At 54.2% G+C, this 20,185-nt stretch overlaps 1 protein-coding gene across 3 annotated transcripts; it reads left to right on the top strand.

Annotated features, from left to right (window-relative positions):
* The first annotated feature begins 3,413 nt into the window (after positions 1-3,413).
* LOC135967869 (TBC1 domain family member 3B-like) lies at positions 3,414-12,977 on the top strand. Of its 3 annotated transcripts, none has more exons than XM_065532523.1 (15): positions 3,414-3,485; positions 3,648-3,730; positions 5,022-5,061; positions 5,550-5,635; positions 6,086-6,188; positions 6,518-6,627; positions 7,876-7,924; positions 8,450-8,570; positions 9,248-9,342; positions 9,739-9,804; positions 10,275-10,374; positions 10,733-10,885; positions 11,862-12,224; positions 12,411-12,487; positions 12,525-12,977. In XM_065532523.1, the coding sequence occupies exons 1-15, from the start codon at positions 3,414-3,416 to the stop codon at positions 12,660-12,662; spliced, it is 1,656 nt and encodes a 551-aa protein (XP_065388595.1). In that variant the 3' UTR covers positions 12,663-12,977. The 3 variants fall into 3 exon arrangements, with proteins under 3 accessions (XP_065388595.1, XP_065388593.1, XP_065388596.1); XM_065532521.1 differs by having other exon boundaries at positions 4,839-5,061; XM_065532524.1 differs by lacking the exon at positions 9,739-9,804.
* The last annotated feature ends 7,208 nt before the right edge of the window (positions 12,978-20,185 follow it).

Raw genomic sequence — 20,185 nt, 5'->3', positions numbered from 1 at the left:
AGGTTCAAGGGATTCTCCTGCCTCAGCCTCCCGAAGTAGGTGGGATGACAGGCGCCCGCCACCACGCCCAGCTAACTTTTTTTGTATTTTTAGTTGAGACGGGGTTTCACCATGTTGGCCAGGCTGGTCTTGAACTCCTGACCTCAGGTGATCCACCCGCCTCGGCCTCCCAAAGTACTGAGATTACACGTGTGAGCCACCACGCCCGGCCTCAAGCATTTCTTTACAGCAGTGTGAAAACAAACTAAAACCCCTTCCCTGAGGTGCCTTCTGCTTAGGCAACCAGCTGCCCCATGTTCTTCCTCTGCCCCCTGGTCTTTCTGTTTCCCTGATGAGGGCCAAGTGATAAACAGGGCCAGTCGCAGCCCCATCCTACTGCAGCCCGTGTGGCTGCTGGAGAGGCCGCGCTCCTTTCCTCACCCCAAGGGGCCCTGATACGCTCTTTGGATCCTGGAGGAAACTGACCCCCTATTCTCTCACTGGTGCAACTTCTTCCAAGACCTCAAAGCTGGACAACGTGAACCGGTCTTTTTAAATGTCTCCACTTGCTAGGGCTGTCACTGGGACAGCACTAGAGGGTGGTGCCAATGGATGAATGGATGGATGGATGGATGGACAGTAGTCCAGGGTTGATGTCCCTGTCTGAACTGAACTGGGCCCTTCCTCCAATGAGCAGCCTTCCTGAGTGAGTTTATACAATTGTCCCTTGGTATCCATGGAGGATTAGTTCTAGGGTCCCGGGGATGCCAAAATCCATGGATGCTCAAGTCCGTGATATAACATGGCCTAGTATTTACATAAAAGCTATTCACATCCTCCAGTAGACATTAGACCATTACTAGATCATCTATGATATGTAATACAATGCAGATGCTACATAAATGGTTGTGATACTGTATTCTTTAGGGAATGATGACAAGAACAAAGTCTGCACATGTTCAGTAGAGACATAACCATGCAATTTATTTTCTGAATATTTTCCATCTGCTGTTGCTGAATCCACAGATGCAGAGCTCCCGGATATGAGGGCCAAGTGTGCTTTGAGAGTAGGGTGGGTGAGGTTGCTAATGAGTACAGGGGAGCAGGTGTCGATCAGAGGTCCCTGCATTGAGGCATCTGGACGCCCTATCTTGGGACTTGAGACTCCGTTTGAGTGGCACAGGCAGACTGAGTCCAGGTCAAAGTTCACCCCTTGAAGCTTCATTTTATCCCAAGCTCTTTCTGGACCCTGGAATTTGGCATCCCCTAGGCCCTGGCAGGAAGGACAGATGAACCAGATTTTAGATAACATGTCTGGAATAGAGTGAGGCCCTACTGTGTGCCTGGCACTTTCCCCACAGGATCCTCTAGCTAGAACATTCAAGGGTCATGGTGAGAAATACCCATTTAAAATATCAGAAATTTTAAAAAAAGATACCATTAGAGACACGAAAATACCATTAAGTAATAGTAGTAGCATTTGTATTCTGAGATTCAACAGTAGTGGTCACTTCCCTCCATCCTTATGTGTATCCCACACCACCCTGGGCGAGGAAGGCTGAGGTTAGGGAACACCTGTGGATGCTCTGATACTGGTCCTGGGCCTCGGGGGTGACAGTGATGACGAACTGGGTGCACACATGAATGGGGCAGCCAGGCCTGGCCAGAGAAGGCACACACACGTGCACAGATGTGTTTACCCATGTACAGGTGTGCACGCATGCACACAAACACATTGCAGGCAGGCATGTGGCCGCCTCAGGCAGCGGAGGACCCTGACTCTGGGCCCTGCTGAGCCGGGCAAGGCCCCACTGTGATGCGTGTCATGACCTCAGAATGTCACTGGTGCTTAGCACCAATCCGCTGTCCGGCCTGCCTCTGTGTTCTATGGCAGTTACCCACGCACAGTGGTATCAGCTACACACGCACAGTGGTATCTGGGACCAGTTTTGTGGACTCAAAGGTTTTCTACCTGAGAGGCATAACGCAGGTCAGCTGATTCATCGGAATCAGGTGAGTGCCACCTGCTCTCTTCCCTCCAGGCTGACTTGGGGACAGTGGCTATGCTGTGGGTGGTGTTGGCCTCTGGGCAGCTACCCAGGAGGGTCATCCCTGAGCACTCACCGGTCGCCCGTTCTACACTGCCCGTGTAGACGATTGGCTCTTTCGTCCTCATGGTGGCTTCATAGAGTGAGTGCTGTTCCCTAGTGTACCCATTCGACAGGTGAGACGTCTGGGGTCAGGGAGGCGGTTACCGGCCTGGGAATCCAGACAGGACCCTGGGTTTTGATCTCAGCCCTGCCGTACGCTGTGCTGGAATTCAGGCCTGAACCCTGTGACCTCCCTGCCCTAGATCCCACGTCTTCCCAGGTTTCCCATCCTGATGGGGCAGAGCCTGGCCCTGGCAGAGCCACTGGGATAGATCCACTGTGGGTGGGGGAATAGGAGGGTCCTCAGAACACCTCTGTGCCCTAAGCTGGGTCCTGATGGTGGCTGTGGGCCTCACTGAACACACATGGTCCCTTGTCCTGGGGAACCTTCTGTCCTTGGGTAGCTGTGGAAAATGGAGCCCTGGAGGGTTGGCTTGGGGGAGACTATCTTCCCTTCTGTTCAAAGGGGTCCGGGCACTGGGGTTCTCTCCACATATTTCTTGCTCTGTCTGATCCTTTCGAGGCCTCGCCCTCCTTTTGCCCCAAGTGTTCCCAGGAGGGATGGTGCATCCAGGTGTTCTCTGGGACCAAGGACCCACTGTCCTTCCTCAGCGACCTGGGAAAATGAAGCCCCCTCCTGTAGGGACAGCTCAGAATGGTGGAGTCCAGTCCATCCCCGAGTGAGGGTTTCCCCTAGCACAATAGATCATTTTCATCCCCCAAACCGAACACCCTCCTGCTCAACTGGCATTATTCCTAAAGTGGCTTCACTGTTCAGACTCAACAGCCACGGGAGCCAAAGTGATGAGTGGAGAAGAACAGAGCAGTCAGGAGAGATCTTGTTCCTTGTAGGAAACTGGACATCTCTGTGGTCCTGAGCATCCCAGGAGGCCGATTGTACAGAGACCTCTGGTCGCTGACCCCAGTCTCCCTCCATATCCCTGGAATAGCCCATCATGGGCCCTTCACCCTTGGCAGGTGGACACTATTCAACCTGCTGGGGCAGGTGTGTCCCCATTTCATGGCATTTGGGGATGATAGGACTCTCTGTCGAGGTCGCACTGTCCTCAAGTCCTTGGGATGATGCCCACCCCTGCTTGGGACTGGAGACTGCAGAGACTCATGCATGTGTGGGACACTAGGTCTGGCGCCTTTTTACCTGGGGGCGGTGGTGGAATGGGGGTTACGCAGCCAACCAGCATCTGGGAGCCTGGCGGGAACGGTTCAGGTGTTCTCCGAAGCTCTCAAGTACAATGTAACTTTTAGATGATTTTGTCTCACAGGATGGTAATCGTAGAGGATGCAGATAGTTTGTGGGCACAGGAGCGAGAGAATATCATCATGAACTATGAGAAGGTACAGGTCGGTCTGCTCCTTGGAGGGAGGCCTCTTCCAGTGCGCCCTGGTCAAAGGGTCCTGGGCTCCCTAGGAGCACAGAGTGGGCACGGGTGGCCACTACCCCCAGGCCCTTGCACCCTTTGCCTTGGACCCCTCACCAAACCTCCCTCTGGGTTACAGGGACACCGAGCCGGGCTGCCAGAGGACATGGGGCCTGAGCCTGTTGGAATCTACAACAACATTGATCGCTTTGGGATTGTGCAGTGAGTCCTCTGTGCTCCCCTCACCCCTGAAGCACCTTTCTCAGCTCAGGGATGGGTTTGCTTTCAGAAAGGCCTTTCTGAGGCAGGACTGCCTCGCCGGGTCAGGCCAACCTCCTTTCCGGGGTCAGAACTCCTCCCTGACTCCCCTGCAGGTCCAGCCCGAGGTTGCTGTTAGGCCAGATGTGCGGGGGCCCATCTAGGGAGTGGGTGGGAATGGAGACAGGGCTAGGTCAGGCCCCTGGACTCTCAGCAGTTCTGTCCCCAAGTTAGCACAAGAGAAGCGGGGTAGCCTGAGGGTCTGGCCATGTCTACTTGGAAACAACGCCAGTGAAATCCAAGGGTTGTGGCTACAGGGTGAGGGGACGCCTGGCCCAGCCTCAGGGCTGTTGTCCAGCAGGTCTCTGAGGGCCCACCTGCCCCTGTCCTCCCTCATTTCCCTAGAGCTACAGCCCTCACTGTCCCCATGGGGAAGGGGGAAAGGTATGGGAACGATGGGAGCGGTGGCCCTAGGAGAATGGGGGAGAAGATGGGCAGGGCCCCGTTCTGGGTATTTCATGGTGAGGCCAGGGAGGCAGCAGGGCTTGTGGCTAGAGACCCTAGGTCTGGTGCTGGGAAAGGACCTGGGGCCATGAAAGAGGAGCCCAGCCAGGAGTCCATCCCTTAGGGTTCATAGGATGGAGGGACAGAGGATCCCGGGGGAGGTAGGGTGGCAGGGAGCTGATGAGCCGTGCCACTTCTGAAAGGCAGGGTGTGTGGGTCAGGTTCAGGGAGAGGCAGGTGGAAACTGGGAGTCAGAACCTGCAAGGGCCTTGGGGCTGTTAAGTGGGATGGGGCCCTGGTACACCAGGAGTACACCGGGCAGGTCTCAGGGCAGGCTCCCTTGACCCTGGTGGTGTGATGTGGTCACTCCCTGAGGGACTCCTGTCAGGGCCCAGTCGCCCACCCTGGGCAGCCCCCATCCCACCTCAGGCCTGACCTTTCTCAGCTCCAGCAGAAAGCACCACCTCCAGTCCAGGACGGGCAGCCCCATTGTGCAGCCTGACCACCCCCCACACCAGGGGCCCCAGTAACCCCGGCCAGGCTGGCCCCGCACTCCCTGTTCTCCCAGGTCCTGCCCCTCCTGGGAGTCAGCCCCACAGGAAGGCCCTTGTCCTCCCTTCCCTGTGTCTTTTCCTGGACTGAGCGCTGAGCTGGATAGGGACAGAGCCTGTCCTTTCTGGGGGTTGGGTCCCAGTCTCGGGGAGCTCCAGGCCCTGTGCAGGTCCTCAGTTCTGCCTGGGTTGTCTTACAGTGAGACAGAGCTGCCTCCTGCCACTGCTCGGGAGGCGAAGGTAAGAGCCTGATGCATGGGGAGGGGGCTGAACCAGGGATGTGGGGACTGGGCGCGTGGTCGGTGAGGCAGAGGAGGCAGCTGGCCTGGATGGTGGCGGGTGAGGGCAACACGATGTCCCTGGGAGGGGCAGCACTCCCTGCTGGAACTGACCCCAGGTTGCTGTAACTTTGGCAGCTTGGTAAGATTCCAAAGTGAGAACCACAGTTGTGGCTTGGGGATGGCTGCCTGCCTGTGTCAGGACCCCACGTAGAGGCTGGGACCTGACCTAAGACTGGTGTGTCTGTGGCCTGAGGATGGCACGTCCCGGGGTCCCAAAGCCAGCCCACTGGCGCTCATTTGCTCAAAGGCTCTCAACCCTTAGGGTCTGCCCTTCCCTGGCTCCCTCCAGCTGGGTCCACCAGGGATCCAGAGCCCAAGATCCAGCATCCACGGGTGGCTCTGGGAAGCCTGGCAGCTCCGCTAACTCCAACATTCCTCATTTGACAGCAAATGCGGCGGGAGATAACACGAAAGAGCAAGTGGATGGAAATGCTGGGACACTGGGAGACATATAAGAACAGTGAAAAGGTAATGTGTGGAGAGAGAGGCCCCGGGAACCACTCTGCAGAGACAGGGGACGGGCACCCATGGCTGTGGCCTGGCACCGTCAGCCTCTCAGAGGGCGGGTGGCACACTGTCCTCACCCAGAGGACTGCAGGCCTGGTCGGTGATTTGCCTGCCTATTCGTGCAAGCGTCACCTTGCCGGGAGGGAATCTGAATCTAGGGCTGGGACCACTCGGAGCTCAAGGCTAGGGATGCCCTGGTGACCCAAAGGAAGGAAAATGTTCAGATCAGAGTCCCGACTCTGAGTGTCTATCCACTCTTTCAGTCCTGGGAAGGGAGACTGTCTCCCAGCTTAATGTCACCTCTAACGAGGAATCATGGGGCCAAAACCAACCATTTCCAGAATCCTCGGGCTCTGGTCCTCACTGGGGTCGCCCCGTGGCCTGTGACACCAGGTTGTTTTCTGCCCACAGCTGAGAGATCGAGTATATAAGGGCATTCCCATGAACATCCGGGGCCAAGTGTGGTCAGTCCTGCTGAACATACAGGAAGTCAAGTCGAAAAACCCCAGAACATACAAGGTACGCTCAGCCGGAGCACGACAAACAGGACAGGCCGTGTCAGGGGCTCAGGTCTCCAGCTGGAGGGAGCATCAAGCCCAGGCTGGGGGGTGGGTGGGATGGTCAGATGCACATCCTGGGCACGGACGGTGACATAGTCGCCACAGACAAACTGGGCTCTGGTGACCCTCCCCGGCTTCAGTAACAAGCCAAAAAGCAGCTTTGTGCAGAAGGAAACCTTCCTGCTTTCCTTCCTTCCCGGAGTGCTGACTGTGCGCTGACTGCCATTTGGGGCAGGGAGTCTTCCATCCGTTCTGAGGCTGCTTCCTCTTCTTGGCCCTGCCCTACAGGTCATGAAGGAGAAGGGCAAGAGGTCATCTGAACACATCCACCAGATCGATGTGGACATGAGCAGGACATTAAGGAATCACATCTTCTTCAGGGATCGATACGGAACCAAGTAAGCCTATGGGAGCCACAGGGTCTCAACAGAGATGGAGTGAACGAAAGGGATGGGGGCTTCCCCGGAGAAGAGGCCAGGGTCACCTAGGAGGGATGACAGAGCTGCCAAGACCTCCCCTGACCCAGGGAGCAGCCGGCACCATGAACTGAGCACCTGGTTCCAAGCCCTAGGCCAGACTGGAACATGTGGGGCCAGAACCCAGGAGGATCCTGAGGAGACAAAAGGCAGCAAACAAAATCATGCACAATGGTGAAAGGTGCTCTCCCTGACCCACGGGGACCCATGGTAGGACTCACGGGAGGGTGGCAGGATGGAGGGCCCATGAGCCTCTCCAGGCAACACTGACAGCACCAAATGCTGGGGCAATTAGGGGTCCTGGAAACTGTCATCCTGGTCTGCTGGGAACAGGACATGGCACAGCCACTTTGGCAGCCAGTTTGGCAGTGACTCACAAAGCTCAATGGACTTGAACCACGTGTCCCCAAAGTATCACAAATATTGAACCCACTGATTTGAAAACTGATGTCCACATGAAACCTGCATGCCACGTCCGCTGCTTGATTCATCGTCACTCACACAAGGAGCCTTCGGGGACAGTCTTCAACATGGGAAGGGGGAGAGCAAGGCTGGTCCTCCCTTCAAACGGAAGACCCAGTGAGAAAAGGGAATGAGCCAGTGATGCCCGCACGAACGCGGGTGGATCCTAGATGCATTTTGCTGAGGGAAAGAAGCCAGACCCAATAAGCTACCTCGTAGGATTCCCATTCCTGGGCCATTCTGGAAAAGGCTAAACCATAGGGATTGAGAAGCAGTCTGGGTGGCCGGAGGCTGAGGGATCAGGGAGAGGCTGGGTGCATAGGGGCCACCCTGGAGACTTGGAAGATGAAGGAGTCATTTCAGGAGGGGCTAGAGCGGTCGCCAGGAGACTCTGCCCATTGGTTTACAACCGTGGAGGAACTGTACACCCAAAGGCTGAACTGGCGTGTATGCAAATTGAAAATAAATAAAGAAAATCATTCAGAGTGAAAAGGATCAGGCAAGTCACTGTACAACTGGGCTATCTGCATGTCACAGATGTGGATTTTACTGAAACATTTCCTCAAAGTCAAAGGCCCTGAAGAGCTCACTGCTTATCTGGTGAATCATCTGAACCTAAAGTGGGATTTCTTGTTAGGCTTCGTAGACAAAGTGAAACTTACGGCATCTGCACAAAACAAACAAAAGCCTCATTTCTCTGTTTCCTAGGCAGCGGGAACTATTCTACATCCTCCTGGCATATTCGGAGTATAACCCGGTGAGTATTCCCCGCAGTGACGTTCCCGGGCAGTATTTCCCTGTTCACAGGAGTGGGTGTCTGGTGGGGGTGTCGCTGCTTCTTTTAAAATTAGTATTTGTGAGCCACCAGGATATAGGAGGTAGGACTCCAGCTCACTGCTGGCATAAACCTCCAAGCAAGGGGGTGGCCTCAAGGGGTCAAGCTGAGACACAAAGGAGTCGGGGCCTGGACTCCTGGTGTCACCTGGGTCTGACCACCACTTCTCAGAACAAGAAATGATGCCCTCCTCTTGGGGCTGCCCCAAAGCCCAGGAGCTTGGCAGGGTCGCATGCGGGATGGTGCCATCAGGAGACAGTTTGGACAAGGTGCTGAAGTGCCTGATGGACTTGGCTCTTGTCATGAAATGAATTTGCATCCTGAGGAAGCCTCTTCATCAGAGGAAGCCTCCCCAGTCACCTCTGCCCTCTCCAATGACATGAGTCCTCCCAGGTGACCTCAGTCCTCCCAGGTGATGTCCTTTCACGGTGACTCTGGCTCTTGCAGGAGGTGGGCTACTGCAGGGACCTGAGCCACATCGCGGCCTTGTTCCTCCTTTATCTGCCTGAGGAGGATGCATTCTGGGCACTGGTGCAGCTGCTGGCCAGGGAGAGGCACTCCCTGCAGGGTAGGTGAACAGGTGCCCAAGGGACCTCATGCAGTCAGACCCAGGGACGGCCACCCTGGCCAGATGATCTCAGCTTTCAGCCAAGGCACCTTCCTTGGCCAGCTCCTTGGGAGTCTTTAGGATGTCTCTGCTGAGGGTCCCACAGGGGTCCGCGGCTGACCCCAAAGCCCAAGTCAGACGTCTTTCATCCCCATCAGCGGAGGGCATCTCATCCTCCCCGTGGCCACCCTCTGTGTCCTGCTGCCACGCCCTCTGGATCTGATTGTGCAGCTGACTCTCCAATCCCTGAGAGTCCTGCTGCCCTTGGTGCCCATGAATGGGCCGACCAATCCCAGGTGGCAGCATCTCCCCAACCCGTGTCCCCTGGCCTGAAATCACTTCCAGGAGACGACCAAGAGCCCAGCACCCACCCTGCTCTGGCTGCCGTGTGGTGGCCTCAAGTCATGTTTGCCCTTTTTGCACCCTGGTCCAGGAGGCGTCCAGGGGAACCTCCAGCCAGGCTCCAGGGGATGTTCCTGCCCCACGTCCCCAGAGCAAAGGCTGCATGGTGGGTCACCAGATGGGAGGGTGAAAGGCCTTGAGGTTTGGGGGCCTCTCCAGCTGCCCAGCTCTTCCTGCTGATGGCTCCACATCTTGGGGGAAGGCTCTGATTTCTTGATGGGCTGGGGGCTTCTCAGGATTCCACAACCCAAATGGCGGGACAGTCCAGGGCCTCCAAGACCATCAGGAGCATGTGGTCCCCACGTCACAACACAAGACCAGGTGGCATCTGGTGAGTTTATGGCGTCTGGTGAGCAAGCTTGGGCTCTTCCCCAGAGACTCTGCCTCCCGTGGCGCTGGAGGAACGGGGACTGGAGCCCCTGGTGGGGCTGGTGACTGGATGAGTCCAGCCAGGGCCTGACCTGGAACGTCGGGCTCTCCATGGGCTGGGAGTTGGATTCCTTTCCTGCCCTGGAGGAGACAGAGGCACAGGGATGGGGGCCCAGCTCCCGCAGAGCAGGGCAAAGGGCAGTGTGTCCACCGGGAGTGTGGGAAGGGGCCGGTGTTGGGGGGAGCCCTGGACACCGCCCAGTGTTCTGCACTAGGGGAAGGCTCTTCAGAGGCCCTGCAAGAGGGAGGTTTTTAGGGCAGCCCAGGGGGCCCTGAGCACCTCTGTTCCTCCCATCAGGACAAGGAAGGTCTTTGCGTGCAGGATTCCTCTTTAGGCTGGCTTCTCCAGACGTTGAATGACGGGGTAAGAAGGCACAGGGAGACCCTGGCTCAGGGACCCTCCTTGCCCTGCAGTGCCCTGCTTCCCCAGCCTGGGGGTCTGGCTCAGCCACAGCCCACAGGAGGCTCCGCCCACAGGGGGGGCCTCACAGGACACCCAAACCAAACCCTCTGCCCAAGAGGGGTCATCCCAGGGCAATGACTGGAGCTCAGGACCAGCCTTATAGGCAGACTGGGCCAAGACCTGACTTGGGAGGGATCAGGGAAGCCTCAAGCCCTGGGCAAGCCCCTCTCTCCAGGAGCCACACCCCCACTCCAATGAGTGCCCCCCATGAGGAGCTGCAAGACCTTGTCTGACCCAGCGCCCTGGAGGGCTCAGGAAACCCTCATGGGGAAGGTCACTGACTCTGGGGACTGAAGCCCCAGTGGGCTCAGTTCGAGCCACCAGCCCCAGCCTGGAAGGGCTACAGTCTCCCACACCTGCTATCCCCACAGATCTCTCTTGGGCTCATCCTGCGCCTGTGGGACGTGTATTTGCTGGAAGGAGAACAGGTGTTGATGCCGATGACAAGCATTGCCTTTAAAGTTCAGAGGAGTAAGTCTACATGTGCCCAGTGGGGCCTGGGGAGCCCTGGGGTCAGACGCTGACTTACCCGAGGGCAGCTTCCTCACACTGTCCTCATGATCCTCTGTTCTGGCCCAGAGGGAGGTCTGGCCAGGTGGGCTGGGCAAGGCACAGTGACACCGAGCCCGTCCCGCACATGACCCAGATGAATGTTGTGAGCACTTCCCTACCCACTTCCCCCAGCCACAGTCTCCTGTGCACATCCAAACCCCTGGGGTGGCCACAAAAGATTCCCGCATCGCTTAGTGGGAGACTGAAGTGGCCACGGGGTATCAGCTGTGCCCCCTCCCAGGGAACTCTCCTGACCTGATGTCCACCCTGTCCCTAGAGCGCCTCATGAAGACATCCAGGTCTGGCCTGTGGGCACGGTTTCGGAACCAGTTCTTCCACACCTGGGAGTTGGATGATGACTCTGTGCTCAAGCATCTTAGGGCCTCTATGAAGAAACTAACAAGGAAGCAAGGGGACCTGCCACCCCCAGGTGAGCTCCAGTGCCATGTCCCCCCCATGTCACCCTCTGGGGCAGTCAATAATAGGGGAGTGCCTGAGACCCGCAACCCTACTACCTGGGCCTTCCTCTTCACCTTTTCTTCCTCCTCTTCCTCCTGGACTCTAAGAAAGTACAGGAGGCCACCGGTCCTCACGGCAGGCGCTCAGTGCGTGTGTACTGGATGTGATGTGCCCGCAGGAGGGCGATGTGGGCAAGACCTTCCAACAAGCCGCCTCCCACATTCCACAGTGTCTCTGTCTCCCCATCACAAGGCCATCAAGGGCCCTAAAGAAGCCAGACCCATTTGTGGGAAACCCCGCCCCTCCCTGCAAGCACCCACCGCCTCAGAGAGCAGCAGAGGCCCCTCACTCCTGCACGCTCCTCCAAGGTTTCCAGGACAACAAGCCTTGAGCCAGGGAGACAAGGGAATCGGGTGTCCCTGACCCCAGAGCATTCAGGCAGAGGGCACAGTCTGCACCCCAGGCGAGAGCCAGAGCCAAGAATTCAGCCAGATGTGGGAACGGTCAGTCCTGGCATGGACTGGGCAGCCCAGGAAGGCAGAGGGTGACCCACATCCAGGTCCAATCACCCACTGTGGAGATGGGTCCCCATGTGAGGTGACAAGGGGCTGGGTGACATCCAAGTCCCCTCCCACCTGAGTTCTCACTGGGGGCTGTATCCCTGGCCCAACAGCCCTGGGAGGAAGGTGTGTGGTAGGAATCCCCCAGCCAGTCCGAACCCTGGGGGCAGTCCTAGGAGCTACCTGTCATGCCCTGATAGCTTCCCCATGCCAGGCAGCACACACCCCTCCCTCTGGGATCAGCAGACTACAGGCATGTCCTCAGTGTCAGACCGTGGGGCCACACAGAGATCCTGAGGACTCCAGAGACCCAGGCAGGTGGGGCCTGGCCGGGAAAGGCCTACATGGGCTCAGTGGAGACGCTGACCACGTCTGTTTTTCTTTCAGCCAAACCCGAGCAAGGGTCCTCGGCACCGAGGCCTGTGCTGACTTCAAGTGGCAGAATGACCCTCTGCAAGGGGGACAGGCAGACCCCTCCAGGCCCACCAGCCCGGTTCCAGCGGCCCATTTGGTTAGTTTCCCCACCATGGGCACCTCATTCTTCCACATCTTGTCCTGGTGTGGCTGTCCGGGAAGACACCTACCCTGTGGGCACTCAGGATGTGCCCAGCCCGGTCCCGGCTCAGGGAAGACCTCAGGGTTCCTGGAGATTCCTGGAGTGGAACTCGATGCCCCGGCTCCCGACGGACCTGGATGTAGGGGGCCCTTGGTTCCCCCATTATGATTTCGAACAGAGCTGCTGGGTCCGTGTCCCTTCTGAATGTGTCCTGGACAGCCCCGGGACTGTGGGACAGGGCCAGCTCGAGAAGCCCGCGGGGACCCTGACACCAGGCCCTGCCCAGGCCCATCAGGACTGAGGGAGGCCAGGAGATATCCCACTACAACAGGGCACCCCGTCTACGGACAAGAGACTTGCACCCAATTTCTACAATGGCACCGTATCCCAGGAAGACCAGCTGGCCACCTGCTGGCAGGCGGAACACCCTGCGGAGGGGGTGAGATTGGCTTTCACCGCACTGAGCCACAATGTGGACATGGACTTCCAGCCAGCCCTGCACTGCACCCAGCACTGATTCCAACCAGGACGGCTCCTTTACAGCTAGGGACGAGCAGCAGCGCGCTCCCACCTCAGGGCCTTGCCTCTGTCACCTCTACTTGGAAAATTCTCATTTCCCTCCAGGGTTCTAGAAGCATCTGGGGCAGGGCTCATGGCTGGATAACTTCCCGAGACTTAACAACCCAAGCAAACTTCACGTCCTCGTTTCATTTTTTGTTAAACTTATGAAAATTGATTAAGAAAGTGTGCAGCTCGAAAGACCTTCACAGATGGAACACACCAGCCCCCAGATCACAAAGCCAACCATGCCCAGCCCCTCCCAGCACCCCCAGCCGTGTGACCAGCTTTCTGAATTCCCACAACACCGTGTGCCTGCCTTTGTATTTTCAACTCATAGACGATTAACCCCCTTCATGTTTTAAAATAAATGTTTTCTGTTGAAATTATTTTAGATATAAAAGATTGAAAAGGCACTACAGTGGCCTCCTACACCTTCCATCCAACTGCCCCTAATAATGACGTTTTGCAGTTCCATGGCACATAACAAATTTAGACTGGGTGTGGTGGCTCACACCTGTAATCCCAGCAATTTGAGAGGTCTAGGCAGGACGTTCAGGTTCACTTGAGTCTAGAAGTCTGGGACCAGCCTGGGAAACACAGGTGGACCCTGTCTCTAGAGAAAAGACAAAGAAATTAGCCTGGCATGGTGGCGGGTGCCTATGGTCCCACTTAGGAGGCTGAGGCAGGATTGCTGGAGCCCATGAGTTCCAGAAAGCAGTGAGCCATGACTGCACCACTGCACTCCAGCCTGGGTGACCGAGTGAGACTTCCCCTCTTAAAAAAATTAGCAATTTAACGTGGGTACAATCCTATTAACTAAATAATAATGTGAACTATTATCTAAGGTTATTAAGGCTGGAATTATCCTATTTTTGCCTAACTTCTCATACATGTCCCAAGATCCCACTTCGGACTCACCCTCTGCCTTCAGCTCATGTCTCCTCAGCTTCCTCCAGATGGTCCAGCAAACACACACCTGGGCTGAATGGTAGAGCTGATTGCTCGTACACAAGGGGAGACCTGTGGGCAGGGGTTTTCAAACTTATACAGCAAATGAGTTTTCCATGGTGTTCTGGAGAGCACCCTTTGAGAAACACTTTGACAGTGAATCGAGGCCCCAGTGTCCATCAGCTGCTCTGGTGAATTTTGTGGAAGCTCAGTGAACACCTGCTCTGCAGGGTGCATGTGAAAGGGGAGACGATGAGTAAGCTGCAGATAAAGAAGACAGGACACAGGGGGTCTGTCGAAGCTCTTCCCCTGCATTCAGCACTCACGGATCAAATCCAACTCTTAGGGAATGGTGGCCACATGCTGGGCCAGCTCCAGGCTCTGAGGATCTGAGAGTGAGTGATGCAGAGCCAGGCCTTGCCCTCGGGGAGCTCTCCAGCATACACCTCCCTCTACCCTCCCAGCACCCCGCAAAGCAGGCGTCAATGTCATTGTTAATGCACAGAGGAGGAACCTGATGGTTAGACAGGTTCATGGGTTTTCCAGGGTTGCACGGCTTCTGGGAGACGGATGTGACCATGAGGACAGGGCACAGGCCAGTGTAATGCCAGGTTGGAATGAGCTGTGATCTGTGCCATGTAGAGGCCCAGGCCAAGGTGGGAGTGACTGATGACCAGGTCAGCCAGGTGGCTGAAAACACTCTTGGGTCCTCACCTGCTGGCTCCCAGGAGTCTGGAACTGCCAGGAGGGTGGTGGCAGGTCCCCCATCCTCAGCTGGGTGGGCCTGGATAGAATAACAAGGCGAGGGCACATTTCCGCGGCCATTGCCTCCAGGCGCCGCTGTGACCGGCTCATTCCAATTTTGTGGAAATGTTTCCACACACACACACAATTGCAAGTAGCAGCGGACGTGGTGAGAGGCATTTGGACATGGGATAGGCAGTATTTTGGAGGCAGAGCCTCCAGGACTCGCTGACGGGTTAGCTGCAGGGCTTGAGTGGGGAAGGAGAACCGAGGATGATGTGTTCAAATCAGTCCATTCACTTCCGCTGTGCCACGCCTGTGCTGGGTACTGGGAGAGACAGATGAGCACAGGAGTCCTGGCCAGGGGGAGGTGTGGGAGGAAGCCCAGAGTGTCTACTGGGAGCTGAGGGCTTGTGTCCACCTCAGCGCCATCCAGGTTCTCTGCGTGGACAAGTATAAGCTGAGCTGCCTGCAGGAGGAGCAGCTGCTCTTGATGGTGACCAGCATGTTCGGGAACGGAGACTCCTCTGGCAACGGAGAGGTGGGTGGCCTGAGGTCTGGATGGTCTAGGGAGTGTTGGGGCCCAGGAGGACCCAGGAAAGGGTCTGGGGGATGCAGGACGTCCTACGGACGGCGTTTGAAACTCAGTGCTCAGGTCACTCCGGGTCACTCAGGTCATTTGCCGGCGTCTGTCGTAATTATTGCCATATGAGAGTGCCACCTTTCCTATGACATGTTTTATATATTTCTGTGAATGGCCTACTTGTTTATATTTACAACTTCATGTTTAAAGGAAACTTCTATCACTCTCACAAATGGAAAGCCAGTAAAACATAAATTCTATGAAAACAAAATGAAGTCAACGAATTTTAGCTAGATACTACTCCCTGACCAAGGCCTGCTGGAGGTGGTAAAACCGGGGTTTGAATTGAGATGTGCCAAGCTTCTGAGTTTCTTCTCCTTCCCCCACACCAGGGCTCCTGAGTACTGCATTACTGACATCAGGGGCCAGACAGTTCTTTGTGACGGGGGCTGTCCTGCGCCTGGCAGGATGTTTAGCAGCTTCTCTGGCCTCCACCCACTGGAGGCCAAGGGAATTCAGAAGAAGCTCCTCATTCTCCCATTTCATCCTCAGGACAATATATGACATAAATGTTATATCTTTTATTTTATAAATGAACAAAATGAGACTCAGAAAGGTTTAAGTGAGTTACCTAAGAACACACAGACAGCAAGAGGTAGAACTAGAAAGTGAACACAGGAGTCCACATGGGACAACAACAAAGTTCAGGTTCCAGCTTCCTTTGAGTCTCTCATTTCAACAATTACCATCGTCTGGATATGAGCTGAAGTACGGGAAACCTGGGGCTGAACTCTCCTCCCATCAGGCCTAGGAGCCCAGACCAGAACCCCAGCCCATGGTCTCCCAGTCATCAGGCCACTGGAGTGAGCTGGCATCCACACTAGCCTGGTTTCCCAAAGCTACAGGGATGCCAGTCTCACTGCGGAAGAACAAAATGAAGGGCATTTGCTTCTCCTGCAGGCTGTCGGGATTGAACACAGATTCCTTTTCTTGCTTTCCTCTCCTACAGCAGAAAACACAGTGGTCCACCCCCTCCCAGTGTCCCAAGGCTTTGCTGCAAGTTCTCTCATTTCTCCCACTCTCGCAGTGCACCCTACCCGCGTCTCCCTGGCAACCTTTCTGCTCTATCCCCTCGAAACCTGGATCAGAACACCTGTGAGGCCGCTTATCAAGCTACATCCCAAATGATCATTCCTGTGTCCTCAGCCAGTGCCCAGGCCCAACTTGCTCTCCGGGGGTGACTTTCTTTTCTGCCCAATATGGTTTCATCATCTGTAAATTGGGGACAATTAAAGTCTTGATCCTGATATTTGACTCTCAAAGCAGAAGTAGCAAGCTCAGCCAAGTCACGTAAACAAGAGGAGACGTTCCTTGTGAACCAAGAGGGCACTGGTCACCAGGGCCGCTCCTTCTTCTCCCAGGGCTCTCCACCCGCCCTCGGCTCAGCGGAAGAGGAGACTCAGGCTGTGCTTCTGCGCAGCTGGGATAACATAGGTACCTAGTCCTCGACCCTGCGACTTTAACAGTTTCCTACCGTGGCTCAGTTCTACAGCTTCAGTGACACAAGGTGGCTTTTGCTCAAAATAGCCTTTGACAGGTTAAGTTAGTCCTCTGCCACTCTAAGTCTGCATAGAACAGTTCTAAGTAAGAGATGTTTATTCCTCTGATCCCGAGGAAGGGAGGAAAAGGCAATGACATTAACCGTGTGTTGGACTTCAGCCTCTGGAAAACCCTGGTACTGGCTGCTGCCAGTACAACCTGGGATAGCGTCACAAACATCAAGCGATGCCAGGAGGCCCTGCTTCATTCAGGGAGCAGGGAGTCGGGATAGGCTTGCACACCTGTTCTTATTCAGCAGAGACACTTCCTCTTTATCTATTTCTGGGTGAGAACCAGCACCATTTCCCTGGTGACAGGGGCCCCAGCTAGGAACCATACAGGGTAGGATGCTACCCTACCCTAGACACCCAGCAGGGAAAATGCCATTTTGCAGATGCAGGAGTGGTTAGAGTTTGAAATGGTCATGCTGGACTGCAACACCACGTGGGTCCTCAAATGATTATGAGTTTCTGCCCTCAGGCACATAAGGCCCCAGCAGAAGCAACCTGAGAGTGGACCTGAAACGGCATGGCTATGTGTGTCTGCTGGGGAATCATAGAGAAGGTTTCTGTTCAACATGGACCTCAGGGCCAAGTGAGCCTGGCTCCAATCCCAGCACCGCCACTCACAAACCTTGACTGTCAGCAAATCACTTATGTTCTCTGAGTTCCAGCTCCCTTGTTTCTCTAATGGGAATTGGATATCTCACTATAACCTCTCTTTTGTGCAACTGGCACACATGAGTTGCTTGCTAAGTGTGAAAATCCCTCTTCTCCCTCTGTTTCCCTGCTGATCAACAGATGTGGCCGAAAGCTGACTTTAGCCAAAAGCTAAATGTTTGCAAAATTTTAATATACATTTATATTAAATATAGAAATAGAAACAAAAGGGCTAAATCTGCCTATGTTACAGGATCTCAGTTAATGCTAAGAGCTCAGAAGACCTGGGTCAATTACATAGTCTCTTTCTCTGCCAAGCCCATTAAACAGCCCCTAAAATAAAGGCTATGGGTCTTGGGTTCTCCCAAAATTTTGAGAAATAAAGAGGGGGCCTCTGTGCTGGGTTGTGTGAATTGCACCTCTCACCTGACAGTGGCTTGTGGTGTCCCTAGAGCCTAAAAGCTACTTGATGCTCCCTGGGAAGTGGCTGCTTTCTGACTGGTATGCTTGGATCTGTGCCATGGACAGTCATTGGTGGCTCAGAAATCCGTACTTATTTCAGGCTGGTCCAACTCCAAAAAAAAAAAAAAAAAAAAAAAAAAAAAAATGTGTTCACTCTACCATTGTTCTCCTCTTCACTGAGCTTCCCTTTCTCAGTTTCATGCTGAAACGCCAAGACTCACAAATATCACCTTCTCCTATGCCAAAAAAATGCACAATGATGTAACCCCAAAGTCTTCCGGCCTCACCAGCCTGTAGGGAGGAATGAAATTACATCTGAAACACAGCATGGGCTGCCACTCCCTGAATGTAATATGGCTATGGTATTCCACAACTGTAACACCGCCATTCTTTCATAAAATATTCATAGTTGTTCCACGGCGGGCAAATCTATGCTAGCCTACCCCCAAAGTACAATGAACCTGAGAGGCAGAAGAAAGCCACTGACAAATCCTGTCTCTTAGAAAGTGGCTAGGCGCGGTGGCTCACGCCTGTAATACCAGCACTTTGGGAGACCGAGGCGGGCAGATCACCTGAGGTTGTGAGTTCGAGACCCGCCCGACCAACATGGAGAAACCCCGTCTCTACTAAAAATGCAAAAATGTAGCCAGGCGTGGTGGCATATGACTGTGCTCCCAGCTACTCGGGAGGCTGAGGCAGGAGAATCACTTGAACCCAGGAAGCGGAGGTTGCAGTGAGCCGAGATCACGCCATTGCACTCCAGCTTGGGCAACAAGAGAAAAACTCCATCTGAAAAAAAACAAAACAAACCAAACCAACAAAACAACAACAACAACAACAACAAAAGTAACATTTAATAGGGACTTACAAACAGAAGCCGTGTCAGTGTCTGGTGGTGGAGAGATGAGATCGTGGATCCCTGCACCATTACCCTGCAGACCCAGGGCTGATATACCACAGGGAAAGGGTATACATGATTCAGAAGTGATGTGTAGGACAATTAAAGTATGATAACAGCAAAGCTGTTTTACCCTGAGAGCAGGATTTACAGTAAGTATGTGATCTTACACAAGGAATAACAGACAAACTGGAAATCTTAATGATCTTCCCAGAGCAGAGGTTAATCTGAAGTCAACATGGCAGATTAGCATCCAACGTGGAGTTGCTTTGGCCTCCGCATAGCGACTTCAAGAAATTAAGAATCCCCAAAAGTAGCCACTGTCTTTAGGAGTACAGTGGAGGGCGGCAGCAGTGGTGGTCGTGGTGGTGTTGGTAGAAGAAAGAGGTTAGGCTGACTTGTCAAAGTGATGCAACTAATGAGAATCCGCATTGTCTTAATCAGCTGCTGCAACAAAAGTTAATTGTCCCAAACCTCAGTGGCTTGAAATAACAATCGTTCCTATGAATCTGTCAGTCAGCTAGAGGATCAGAAGGGGGTCAGCTGATTTTTTGGTCAGCTAGGGGGTCAGAAATCCAAATCTTACTGGTTTAACTGGTTATTCCTTTTTTTTTTTTTTTTTTTTTTTTTGAGACGGAGTCTTGCTCTGTCTCCCAGGCTGGAGTGCAGTGGCTCGATCTCCACTCACTGCAAGCTCTGCCGCCTCCTGGGTTCATGCTTTTCTCCTGCCTCAGTCTCCCTAGAAGCTGGAACTACAGGCACCAGCCACCACGCCCGGCTAAATTTTTTGTATTTTTGGTAGAGACGGGTTTTCACCATGTTTGCCAGGACGGTCTCTATCTACTGACCTCGTGATCCGCCCGCCTCGGCCTCCCAAAGTGCTGGGATTACAGGAGTGAGCCACCGCGCCCGGCCCTAACCTCACTTTTAATCCATAACTATATTGTGCCCTTCCTCTTCCTCAATACTGGTGAGATCTGCCTATCTCTCTCCATGTCCACTGTTACCCTACTTAAAGCCAGCATCGCCTTTCATCAGGACCACTTCAGTCACTTCCCAAATGTAGTAGTCACCCAGTTATCCATGGGAGAAACATCCTAAGAACCCCAGTGGATGTCTGAAATGACAAATGGTACTGAGCACTTAATTCTGTTTTTTGCTATACACACATACCTATAAAACATGTTAATTTACAAATTAGGCACAGTAAGAGATTAGTAACAATTATAAAATAGAACAGGCCGGGTGTAGTGGCTCACACTTATAATCCCAGGACTCTGGCAGGCCACGGCGGGCAGATCACCTGAGGTCAGGAGTTCGAGACCAGCCTGGCCAACGTGGTGAAACCCCATCTCTACTAAAAATACAAAAATATTAGCTGAATGTGGTGGCTCACGCCTGCAGTCCCAGCTAAGCAGGAGGCTAAGGCAGAAACGTCAATTGAACCCGGGAGGTTGCAGTGAGCCAAGATTGTGTCACTGCACTCCAGCCCGGGTGACAGAGACAGACTCCACCTCAAAAAAATTTTTAAAGATTAAAAAAACATTTTAACAATCTACTATGAAAAAGTTATGTGAATGTGGTCTCTCTCAAAATACAGTCTGCATAACAACAACCACATACACAATGGTGGTCCCATGAGATTAAATGGAACTGAATAATTCCTATTGCCTAGTGACGTAGTGATGTGATAGCCATAGC

Source organism: Macaca fascicularis, chromosome 16, assembly GCF_037993035.2.
Source record: "Macaca fascicularis isolate 582-1 chromosome 16, T2T-MFA8v1.1".
Taxonomy (NCBI): Eukaryota; Metazoa; Chordata; class Mammalia; order Primates; family Cercopithecidae; genus Macaca; species Macaca fascicularis.
The sequence above is the reverse complement of the archived record's forward strand: the minus strand, read 5'-3'. Positions and strand labels throughout refer to the sequence as shown.